This window comes from Selaginella moellendorffii, unplaced genomic scaffold (genome assembly GCF_000143415.4).
Source record: "Selaginella moellendorffii unplaced genomic scaffold, v1.0 SELMOscaffold_81, whole genome shotgun sequence".
NCBI lineage: Eukaryota > Viridiplantae > Streptophyta > Lycopodiopsida > Selaginellales > Selaginellaceae > Selaginella > Selaginella moellendorffii.
Genome location: NW_003314342.1, coordinates 419,760 through 431,652, shown reverse-complemented (window position 1 = coordinate 431,652; position 11,893 = coordinate 419,760). Strand labels below are relative to the sequence as shown.

The 11,893-nt window shown below is 46.5% G+C and overlaps 3 protein-coding genes and 1 pseudogene across 3 annotated transcripts; 2 read left to right on the top strand and 2 right to left on the bottom strand.

Moving 5' to 3' along the window:
* The first annotated feature begins 10 nt into the window (after positions 1-10).
* Positions 11-1,825, top strand: LOC9629254 (peptide chain release factor 1). The gene is made up of 11 exons (XM_024661238.1): positions 11-101; positions 155-255; positions 310-408; positions 457-640; positions 693-741; positions 801-879; positions 926-1,000; positions 1,052-1,129; positions 1,229-1,387; positions 1,439-1,534; positions 1,595-1,825. Exons 1-11 carry the CDS (start codon positions 17-19, stop codon positions 1,790-1,792), a joined length of 1,203 nt encoding a protein of 400 aa, XP_024517006.1. The 5' UTR covers positions 11-16; the 3' UTR covers positions 1,793-1,825.
* A 5,475-nt stretch (positions 1,826-7,300) lies between these two features.
* LOC9628836 (putative ubiquitin carboxyl-terminal hydrolase 11) lies at positions 7,301-8,134 on the bottom strand. The gene has a single exon (XM_002987343.2). It carries the CDS (start codon positions 8,132-8,134, stop codon positions 7,301-7,303), a length of 834 nt encoding a protein of 277 aa, XP_002987389.2.
* A 718-nt stretch (positions 8,135-8,852) lies between these two features.
* On the bottom strand, positions 8,853-9,441 carry LOC9629253 (glutathionyl-hydroquinone reductase YqjG; the record flags this gene model as incomplete). Its single annotated transcript, XM_002987342.2, has 3 exons — positions 8,853-9,145; positions 9,214-9,342; positions 9,421-9,441. Coding segments are annotated over 3 exons (384 nt in total), but the record flags the coding sequence as incomplete, so codon positions are not given.
* Positions 9,442-9,488: 47 nt separating this feature from the next.
* LOC9628835 lies at positions 9,489-11,855 on the top strand (annotated as a pseudogene).
* The last annotated feature ends 38 nt before the right edge of the window (positions 11,856-11,893 follow it).

Here is an 11,893-nt window from a genome sequence, read left to right as displayed (position 1 = left end):
TCTGTTTTTTAGGGTTATGATGCTGGGAGCTGCCCGGCGATGGCGATGGCGTCTCCCGGCGTGGAATCTGGGAAGCAGGAGCTTGTATTCCACGCTCATGGGTATGTTCTTGCGAAATGTAGGTGGATTGGAGACATGGATTTTCTATCTCCAGACAAGCATGCGCCCATTCCCGACGATATTTTGCGAATTTTGGAGAAGAGAATGAGCTCTATTGAAGACCGCCATGCTTGTCTTTCCAAAGCGCTTCTAGAGGTAAAGTGTAGATTCGGATTTCGTCCTTGAAAATACGATCGTGAATGATTTCAGCCTGGGATTGCGTCAGAAAAGCTCATCAAGATGAACAAGGAGCTTCGCAATCTGGATTACTCCGTGGATATGATCAAGGCGCTGAGAGCCAAAGAAAAGGTTTGACGTCTAAAGTTTGGAAAAAAGAGACTCTTTGGTTGAATGCAGGAAGTAATTGGCTTGAAAGAATTGGTAAAAGAGTCCGTTGAAGACGAAGAAATGCGTAGGCTGGCCTCTGGAGAACTTCAAACGGCCACCAGAGAAGTGAGAGATGCTCAGCACGATGTTCTCCTGGAGCTTATTCCTAAGGATGAAGCTGATAGCAGAGGTTGTATTCTCGAAGTCAGAGCAGGCAAGTGCTCTCTGATGTGCTTGATGTTTGATATGTTTTATCTAATTTTTAGGAGCTGGAGGTGACGAAGCGTCAATTTTTGCGTCTGATCTCTTCAAGATGTAGGCACGTCTTTCTGGTTCATGTCGAATGCTTATTAGATTTCTATGAATGCTCTCAGGTATGAGAAATATGCTGCAAACAACTCATGGAGGTTTGAAGTTCTGAGCATTACTACCACCGACACCCGATGTTACAAGGTAACTATCCGGTTCTCCACGGGCGTATCTAAGCTTGTTTTTATAGGAGGCTAGTGCTGCAATATCTGGAGATGGTGTTTATGGAGCTCTTAAGTTCGAAAGTGGCGTTCATCGCGTCCAGGTACGAAAGTAATTACCGTGGTTTCATTTTTTTATATGCATCCGTGTGCAGCGTGTTCCTGTCACTGAGAAGGCTGGGCGTATACACACAAGTACTGCGTCAGTCGCTATTCTTCCCGAAGCGAATGAGGTTCACTCCAGGTTTACTAAACCTTTGCACTTGCATAGACCATTGATACATGTTTCTTTTTCTCGTTTTTCTGTTGCTGAAGTTTGACTATGCTGACAGATTGATGTCGAGATCCGTAATGACGAGATAAAGATAGACACTTACCGAGCTGGTGGAGCCGGTGGACAGCATGTAAATACTACCTGCAGCGCAGTCCGAGTTACCCACGCTCCAACAGGTATCGTGGTCGCAATCCAAGACGAACGCTCTCAACACAAGGTAGGCCCTTCAACACGCGTGCTTTGCTACAACTGAGCTGAGATTGTATAGAACAAAGCAAAAGCTTTGAGTATTTTATATGCTAGGCTGTACGAGCTCGAGCGGTCCCGAGCAGCGGCAAGTCGGTCTGAATTACGACAAGATCAGGTAATTCAGTTTATTGTCGCAGAACGTTATTTTTTCCATTTTTATAAATTGTCACTCCAGATCGGCTCAAGCGACAGATCGGAGCGCATAAGAACGTATAACTTTCCCCAAGGTCGGGTAACTGATCGTCGAGTGGGAGTGACGCAACACGCGATTGAGCAAATTATGGAGGGGATTGGTCTGGAAATTTTTGTGAATGCGCTCAAGATGCAGCACGAAGCGAGCGCTTTGGCGTCGCTCAAAGCTGCAGCAGCTTGACTACCCATAAGTTTCACTGTTTTTTTTTCTTCCTATGTTTTTTTTACCGTGTCAGATGTTGACAATTGGAAGCATTTGTTTGAACGTCAGGTGAGTGTTCTATTATAAATGGCAACAGCACTGACTTGTTTCCATGCACAGGACCGTCATCGGATCAATGTGCGTGGACGGCACGAAGCTGATCATGTAGGCCTCTTTCATGCGACGATGTGAGCTAAAAAATGGAGTGGGGGAAGTCAGAGGTGCCAGGCCACCTACTTAAACGTTTCTCCTGAAAGAATCAACATCTTGGTCAGTAGCAGAGGAGGATGGTTCATGAAATGACGGCTGCCGATGGGACGCTACGGGTGGTTTCTTTTCCTTGGTGCATTAAGTTCCGGAGCGTTTGCAAGAATCTCTTGAAGCGGATGAAACTCATCGGTAGAAGGTCGTCAACTCGTGGGGTGCTGGTGAAGAGCAGCAGCAACAAGCACAGGATCAGTTGGACAGCGAGCTTTGCATACAGGCAGCAGCAGAAGCAAAAGCTCAAGAAGTCGGGAAGCACAGCAAACTCAAGAACAGTGATAGCTGCACGGAAGCTTTAGATCGCCAGGAAGTCGTCCACCGCAACTTAGAGGACTCTCAGGCTTCGTCCAGCAGCTTCTCGTTCAAGAATGATGCGGAGAACCTTGGGCATGGCAAAGGCAAGGAGATTTTGTCACCGCATCCTGGCGTGCAGCGCAGTGAGGCTATGAAGCTCAAATCGAGGTGGGACGAAGTGGTGGAGATGGTTGTAGCGGACAGCTTTGATGATTTGGTGGACTTGGAGGAATTTCTGGGCTACTATATGCTGCTCAATTGCCCCGTCTTTCGAGCCATGGTTCAGAGGTTTTTTAGCGAGTTTTGGACGAGGAGCTTCTAGCTGTCAGCTTGTTCATCCCAGAAATGCAGGATTTTCCCTCTTTTGGGAATTCTTCTGAAAGGGAATTAGAATGCTTGCCGCCATCGCCTTGCTAGTTTAAAGGAATAACGTTTCTCGCTCCTAAAGAGAAAAAAGAGAAAACGTCGTTCTAGTAAAGCATATTTTCACCACAATGTATAAGGTAGAAAATAAATATGCCATGACTTTTACTTTACATTTGAAAAAGTTTCTAAAATATTAAAGAGTCTTACCTCCATAAAGGTTTGAATAAACAATAGATTAGTTTTGGTTTAAACCAGACGAAAAGGTCACCTCTTGCCAGTCACTGAAAGTTTCACCTCTCCTCATCTCTCAGGAATCCACCTCTTTTGGTTTAAGCTGAATTTCGCCACAACCAGCTTGCTCTTGCTGCTCCGCCCAGCACGAATTTGTGCTAGCCTGCACGACAAAAACAAAATAGATTTTGCCCTTGTTGTAATATGGATCAGCAGGAAATCTGATCCAGCAGATAATCTTGTAGTGGGCTAGTGACATGGATTAAGTGGCCTAAAGTCTCGGAGTCATCATTCCGTACTAAAGCCTTAAAAAGTTTTTCAGAGAAGTTTAAGTTAAAACAGAATGCCTCATGGATTGTGCATTGCCATGAGGCCTTGCGCAGATTTTACTCATAAAATATACTTTACATTCCAACAAATATTCTGGTACCGTATCAGAATATTTGTTTAAATGTAAAGTATATTTTCATCGCCCTTAACAGCATACCTAGATTATTTGGTAAGTCAGTAAGAAGAGAGAAATGAGAGACGTGCTAGTCAAGGACATCCATCATCTCCAAAACTACCCAGTCTTTGGTTCACAGACATCACAGCAGGCTTTTGTTACGTTTGGGAGCGTGGGGGAGCTCATGGCCTTCTTGCGACAGCAGCACCCACTCTGCCCACACGGCTGCGATAGCTCGGCACTCACCAAGTTTGATTACTTCGAAAACCACATGCTGATCCAGCCGCGCTACAAGTGCACGGTGTGCAAACGGCACTTCACCCTGGGTGGCACAATACGAGCGAAACGAGCCAAGAAAGAAGATGGCGGTCGTCCAAGGAAGAGACCCAAGAAGGAGCAGCAGCAGAACAAGTCAAGGGGGCAGTGTCTTCCTCGCGAGATGTTGCCTTCGTCGATGATTCCATCGGCCGCAACCAGTGGGAGTCGCGGTTGTGCATCCCCGCGCAGGGCAAGTCCCGGAGCTTCGAGGAGAACGCCGAGGCCATCACCAAGCACTACAGGTCAATGCCCTAGTCAACTCGTGGTCCGGGATCAGTCGTTGCCAGTCAACGCCTGTGACCTCGAGGGATACGTGCAAGACGAGGAGATCTTCCAGGAGGTTGAGAAATTGTGGTGTAAAATGGATTTGGAGGACAAGGGTCCTTCCGTGGAGGACGAGGAGAAGAACTTTCTCAAGGATTTCAATGTCGATGAAGGTGATGATCTAGATTTACTACTGGGTCTTGAGGAGTTCAGCGGGGAGTTCAGCAACCCACAGGGCCAGGGCACCCGATTCGATTTGGGCGAGGAGCAAAACAATTTTGCCATGGAGCTGGTGCGGCAAATGGAGGAAGAATTTCCCATCCCAGTAGTAGATGAGGAGAATGATTTCGCCATGGAGTTGGAGCGGGAAATTGAGGAAGCATCTATGACAGAAAAGAAACAAGCAATGCTTGTATGGAAGGACGAAGTGCGTAAAATTCGAAATCAAGACAATCTCACATTCACCACAAATCACATTGGTTTTGGAGGTGCTCAAACTCTTAAATGCTGATCAATCAGCAAAAAATGGATGATAAATGAAAAGCATTAGTGAATAGAAGTAATTTTGTTTTTGGAACAAGTTCATTACATTATTTGTTATTCGGTGAAGAGTTTTTCATGAAAAAAGACTCACCCATCCCTTGTGAAAGAGAGAAAAAAAGAAATTAGGGCGAATTAGGTCTCCATAAGGTCGTCCCCGGAGGCAGAGGAGCCGCGATGCTGTGATTGTCAACCGAGCAGGTATTCTGGTGGCACCAATCGCGCCCTCGCCGACAATGCAGCGATCGTCCTAGCGATCGATCGATCGATCGATCGCTCGCTCCGGAGAAGAGCAGAGAAATGATCTGGGCAGGATTCGCGTACGCCGCGGGCGCCGCGATCGGCCACAGCTGCATCGATGCCAGCAGGAAATGGGCGTCCCAGCGCTTCTCGGACCGCGAGCTCGTAGCTCTGGTGGCTCTCCTGGACGCGCTGCTCCTCTCCTCCATGGCGCTCCTCTCCGGCGGCTTCGATCTCTTCTCTTTGACGCGGCTGGACACCGAGTACGTCGCCGCGCTCCTCGTCACCGCGGCGATCAAGGCTCTGGTGGGGTTCATGTACCAGCGTGCTCTCCACGTCTCCCCTCTCTCGGTCACTGTTCCTTATCTAGCTTTCACTCCAGTTCTTCTGGTTTTTACGAGCTATGTGATCATCAACGAGCTCCCGAGCTCGCAGGGGCTCATGGGAATCGTGGTGGTCACTCTCGGCGGCTACTTCCTCGCGCTGGATCACCCGGCGGAGGTGGAGGTGAAGAAATCCGACGAGCCCCCGGGCAAGATCGTCTCGGTTCTTCCTTTGCTTCCTTGGAACTCGTCCAAGGCTTGTGACAAGGTCCCAAAGTTTTCCACCGATGGCGATGGTGTCGTGCTGGATCTCAGTGAGAACAACTCCCCTCCGGTGGCGATTCCTGGAGGGAATTCTTCCTGGTGGCCACAGATTCAATGGTAAAGATTTTCTCTCTCTTTTTTTTTTGCTTTTCCTGTTCTAAAGTTTGCAAAAGGGAAGAGGGGACGCTCCTCATGCTGGGTGTTGCAGCGTTACTGAGCATAAGTAACAGGTTCGTTTTTTTTGAGATTCATTTATGGCTTCTCAGCTCCATTTTCTTTGCAGCCTTGACAAAATGGCTGGTCACTTGGCACCATCGCTTCTCAATTTTGCTGCTCTCCAACGAGGCTTTACGGCCGTTCCCGTGGTTTTATATCTACTTGTCACAAGGTTGGCTTGTTTATCTCTTTCAGGTGATAGCTTAGCTGACTCCTGCGTCAATGGTCTTCCGCCGCAGCCGTCGCCACCGCCATCCATCTCCAACACGCCAGGAGCAGCAACACCCCGATCAAACTTCTCGCTCATGCGGCTCCTCACGCCCCGCTCCGCAAGAATAGTGTCTCTTCCATTGCGATTCACGCTATCGTCTTCTTCGTCCGCGTCTCCGTCGTTTTCTTCGTCGACAGGGGCCGGGGCAGTGAGTCCAGATGCATCAGAGAAAATTTGATCTCGTCATCAAAGGTAGAACTTTTCTTTCTTTCTTTCATCGTCAACTTTGTCATCTCGTCTTCGCAGGGCAAGCAGATCAAACGCTCCAAGTCGGCGCTCGATGGTCACCAAAAGGAGAAGAAGCTCACCCGGCTTTACTCCGGAACGTTTCTCGTCAAGCCGACCACTCCTCGTCCTTGTCCCCGGGAAACTTCACAAGCAGACGATGGAGCCCAAGACACTGACCATGCCAACGACACCCAAGGTACGTAAGCTTCCTATGATCAAGTTCATGGAGACCATGGTTCCATGATCTGAAAGTTTCAAAACTTTTAGACGGCGAGGACGAGGAGATCCCCGAGGAGGAAGCAGTGTGCCGCATTTGCCTGTGCGATCTGGGCGAGGAGGGCAAGACGCTCAAGCTCGAGTGTAGCTGCAAATGGAAGCTGGCGCTGGCTCACGAGGAGTGCGCTCTCAAGTGGTTTGGGATTCGAGGCAACCGCGAGTGCGATGTTTGTGGCCAGGAGGTCGTCAATCTCCCCGTCACGCTCGTCAGGCTCCAGCAAAACCAAAACAATATCAACGCTGAAACTCAAGTTCTCCAGCAAGCTCAAATGGCGCAAATGAGTGCTCTCAACAGGTAGATTCGTCCATCTCGCTCTATAGTTTTGTAGATTCCATGGTGTTCTTCCAGGATTTGGCATGACGTTCCCGTGCTCGTCATGATCAGCATGCTCACGTACTTTTGCCTCCTCGAGCAGCTACTGGTGATAATTCTCTGATGATTTCGATTGATTTGCGAAGTTCTTGGATGGATTTCTTTGTTGCCTACTACAAGTGAGACGAAAGGGCCCTCGAGCATTGATGCTAGCTCTGCCATTCGCCGTCATGTTTGGAATGCTCACTGCCATCACAGCATCAACGCTTGGTAAGATTTCGTTTCTCTCTCTTTCTCTCGAGCTCCTGTTTGTAACAATAGATTCTTTCGACGCACAGTGAGGCGGCGTTGTATGTGGCTCTTTGCCATCTTTCAGGTCGGTTTTGTCATACGATTTGCGCATGTTTTCTACAGTTGGGTAAGATCACTCTCTTAAAACTTTTTTAGCTCTTATTTCAATCCATGATCCAGATGAAGTTGAACCCAATCTTGTCGATTTCGCTGGCCGGTTTTGCGGGATTCGGATTGTCCATGATCGTGAATGCTCTCCTCCTGGAATGTTGGAGCTGTAGAACAAGAGCAGCGCGACAAGAAGACGCAAGCCAAGATATCGTGTAAATATGTACTGTAATTCTCACACACTTGTTTTGTGATAGAACAAAATGTATGCATCGCTCGAGCACCTCGATGGCTCAAAAATCTCTTCCACCACCTCGTCGTCAAAGCTGTACCACTTTCCATTTGGAAGTTTGATGGTTGCCGTGTAGTGCCCATAGTCGGAGTCTCCCATATGGTTAATCAATCCATACAGTTTGTACTCCTGTTCCCAAAGTGTCGAAATCTGTGGAAACTCCACCGTGGTGTCGATCTTCTCCACACTCCCCGAAGAATCGCACTTAAACCTTGCCAAATGGAGGATCAAATTCCGTGGGAGCTTCCCAAGCTCCAGTTTCTTGACAGCGTCCTTTTGGTTTCTCTTGCACTTTGGGCAGTGCCAGGAGTCCAAAACATCGTCTTTGGTGTACTCCCGGATGCATGATTCCAGAGAAACCGGCTGCGCCGTCTCATGGACTGGCAGCGAGAGAGAGGTGAAAGATTCAGGCGTGGAGGAGACCATGTTGGAGCACTTGGGGCATTTCACTGTGGATTTGGTTTGGTCCTCGAAGAAATCTGCGACTGGAGAGGGGAGCTCTGGTCGCACCTTTTTTCCTTTAGGAGGATTATCTTGCTTCTTGAATTCTTGATCCAGGGCACCCAAAAGAAAATCGAGATACTCCTGTGCGTCCTGCTGGACGCTCGGATTTGTCAGCTTTGGCCCTGGTTTTACAGACTTGCTTGCGTTATTCCAAATCGCCCTCACCACTTTCCTAAACTCGATTAAGCTAGAGAGCTCCGGCGTGTGAGCAACGCACTGTAAAGCACTGTTGGCTGAACAAGAATTCCCTTGGTTTTGAAAGCCCACAGCCATTTTCCTTGCACACAACCCAAAAGAAAACCTAGAATATTTAAAGAAAACAAGCAGGCATTAAATAATTTAATAATAATTATAAATAATAAAATTATCAATTTTACATTTTTATAATAAATTTTAAATATAATTTTTTCATATGTAGTATAATATATCTCCTATATAATCGTAACACTTTAATTTTATTCTTCAACATTGCATTCCATCTAGCTAAATTCTCTTTAATATCCTTTTTAGTATATTCTCTAAAAAAGAAAAGGTTTTAATGATCTAATACCCCTTTTGGTAAAGGCTTTTCTTTATTTGGGTGCCTTTTGTGCTAAATAATGTATCAAGCTCAACTTTCTTGTGATATAAAAATTTGATTTTGTGACAAATACATCAACATAAGAAACAATTGCATAATGCTGCAAGACTAGAGGGACCAAGAGTGACAAGCAAATCAACTTGTATCACTTACATTGTGGTTTAATGCCTTGAAAGCATGTAATAATTGAAGATTAATTCAAGAATCTACAAGACTGATTACAAGAGTGAAAGGAATCAAAACCAATGGTTCATATTATCTCCAAGATCTCAGAAGACCATCACAAAGATGTTGAAGATTGCTGAAGTACATCTGGTTGGCTAGTTGCACATCCACTTGCATGGGATCTGGCATTGGTTGATCCTTAGGACACTGCATCGTGAAAGCGTAAAAAGCAAAAGAGAGAAAGCAGAAATGAGAAACGAATAATATATTATCGAAGGTGACAATTATAACTGGGAATCTAAAACTCATGTGTTGAACTTGTGGCGGTCGTGTGGAGTGGAGTAGTCGATGACGCTTCCAACAGGGATGACGCCATACGGATTGATGGAGGGATGACTTCCGTAGTAGTGCTTTTTGATGTGGTCCATGCGGACGGTGTCCGAGATCCCATCCATCTGGTACACGTCCTTGACGAAGTTGAAGAGGTTTGGGTACTCACGGATCAGCTTCTTGTTGCACTTGACATGAACAACATAAACCTGGCATAGGTAATGAATCTGAATAAAACTTCGAGAGAAAGCAAGAAAAAAAACACCCCAGAGCTTACTTCGTCGAATCTTATCAGCGTCTTGAAGAGCCGGAGATCTGCCTCGGTGAAAACGTTTCCGCACAGATACCTCTGCTTTGAGAGGATATCCTCGCAGCGATCCAGCGCATTGAACAGAGCCTCAAACGCCTGCGACAAGTAAAAGAACTTGGATTCATGGCTTCCGAACGAAGAAAAACTAAAGAAGAAAAGTTTTGAAGATTTTACCTCCTCATAAGGCTTCTGCTTTTACCTCCTCACCGCCATCTATCTTTCATAAACCCCAGTTAGGGTTTTTGCCTTCCCTGATGAAAGTGGAGGAGGTGAGGGCGCGCTCCTCGTCTCCAGGGCCAATGTCAACAATTGCTCCACGCTCCTGTCGATCGTCTCCGCATTTTGCAAGCGCGGCGCTGGATCGTCCTCGTCTGTGGAATGTGTGCTCGATCTTTCTGCCCATTCTCTCGTCCCAGGGCGTTCTAGGGAAGCCGCAGAGCGACGGTGATGTCTCGGCACCGTCGGAGACTGCCGAGGCGATCTACAGAGCTTGGCTCAAGGACAAGTTTGAGGAGCTCATAGAGCTTCTCATTGCGATCGTGGTTGGGACCGAAGAACATCGCCTCGAGGTTTTCACTCTGTTGTATTTTTCTTCTTCATTCTTCATAGAACTGCTGTTCTCGGACGTAGAATGCGGCTTTGGATTCTTTGATGGAGTTGCTTCAAGCAAAGGATGGTCGTGTGGACAATGGAATCTACTTCAAATTCTGCTCGGCTTTGACAAGGAAATCGAGTGAGACTGTTTTCGATGCGTTTGCGACTGAGCACTGCAAGGATGCGACTCTCTGGTATGCTTCCCATAGTATTTTGCTAGAAACCACACAGTAACTTTTACTTCAGCTTCTATACTGTGAAGAACTTTGAGAAGCTTGTGGCTGCTCGCCTTCAAACGTCCCAAAGAGGTTTCGTATCTCTGTAGCAGCTCTGACACTATAAATTGTCAGGAGTGGATGCTACATTGTCCAGCGACGATGATAAGAGCGTCAGGTAGCGTTGCGTGAACGTATTAAGTTGCTACTTGAGGAAGCTTTTTGCAGTGTCGATACCTTCACCCGTAACGTGTATGGAGTCATCTCACGTCTCTCGCCCTCCGTTCAAGAAATTCTAAGCACTCGTAAGGACACTGTTTCTTGGATTTCGTGGCTGAGCTTGTTTGTCCAGACAAGAAGATCACTGAAAACGCTTTGGATAAAGAAGCAAGTTCTGGAAGAATTTCCTTGGACTAATCAGCAGTATGTATTATGACAGTTTACCTTCAATCGATTCAAATCTAAAGTCAGAAACCTGTGGTTAAATTTCTTACAGCTTCCGCTACCTCTTGACTTCTATAAGATGGTGCGTGCTGCTAGTTTTTCTTCCCTTGAACAAAGTTTCTTTTCGCTGCAGGTGCTTGCTAACATGTCCAAGGTCGTTTTCTCTATAATTTCGAATCCAATACGTCTCAGGTTTCCCCATGCTATTTTACTTTATTTTTTTCTACATCGACTAACTCGGTTTGTCTCAGTGACTTTCTTACCAAGTGGTATTATCTTGGTGGGGTTTACAGCGTTTTGGCTTTAGACAGCCTGCATATTCTGATGACAAAGTATGGACTGGAGTATCCTGAGTTTTATGAGAAGCTGTACGCATTGTTGGAGCCATCAATGTTTTTCACAAAGTACCGGTCTCGATTTTTTGAGGTATGTCGCGTAAAGTATCCTTATCGTCGACGGAATGTTTATAGATTCTTGCAGTTGATGGATAGCTGCTTGAAGTCTCCACTCTTGCCAGCTTATCTAGCCGCGGCGTTTGTCAAGAAATTAAGTCGCTTGTCACTACATGCATCGCCAGCAGGATCACTAGTGGTGATAGCTATGGTTCACAATCTTCTTCGGCGGCATCCTTCGATAAATTGCTTTGTTCATCAGGTATTAACTCCAGCTTAAAGTTTAGACTAACCATTCGATCGCTCACGTTGTAGAGTTCTCGTTTGCGAGTTGCTAGTAAAGGTGAAGAAGATGTCTCGGACGCAAAGCTTGGAAGAGATCCCTACCTTGCGAACGAAAAGACATCTAATTGCCGCGCTCTGGGTAATGCTCTTCTTTTTTCTCGTGATTGCTTTACATTTCTTTTCTGTGTTTGCAGAGAGTTCGTTGTGGGAAATAGAAACACTTCGAAGGCATTACTGCCCTGCTGTGTCAAGGTAACGAAGTGTCCTTTAACGAAAGAACTGCCAAACTCTAGCGTTTTTCCAGATTTGTGAGCACGCTGGAAGCTGATCTTACCGTCAAGAGTAAGACCACGGAAGTTCAAATCACCGATTTTTGTTCTGGATCCTACTCTACTATCTTCAACGAGGAGGTAAGTTTTGTGTGTTCGCGCGTAGCTTTTTTTCGTGGCTAATGAAGGTTTTTCAGACAAAGAGAAGATTAAAGCAAGTTCCTCTAGCTTATTACAAGGTTGTCCCAAACGCATTGTTTTCCAACAATGAAGAGTTTGCGGGCTGGAGCTTCCCAAAGGAGCCAATAGAAAAGAAGCGCAAAGTAATGCAAGATCTCGTCCGTTAATGCAGCCGGCCCGACGAACGGCTCGGATTACTTCCTGTCCCGCCCGTGGCCAAGTTTAAACTCTCTTATGTAAACCTATCGTCGTAGCAGCGATGGTGTTG

Bases quoted from the DNA above. Each gene is read 5' to 3' on its own strand.
- LOC9629254 (XM_024661238.1), top strand. From the start codon at position 17: ATGATGCTGGGAGCTGCCCGGCGATGGCGATGGCGTCTCCCGGCGTGG. The intron at 102-154 runs GTATGTTCTTGC...TTCTATCTCCAG, and splicing joins CTTGTATTCCACGCTCATGG to ACAAGCATGCGCCCATTCCC. The intron at 641-692 runs GCAAGTGCTCTC...TCTAATTTTTAG, and splicing joins TATTCTCGAAGTCAGAGCAG to GAGCTGGAGGTGACGAAGCG.
- LOC9628836 (XM_002987343.2), bottom strand. From the start codon at position 8,134: ATGGCTGTGGGCTTTCAAAACCAAGGGAATTCTTGTTCAGCCAACAGT.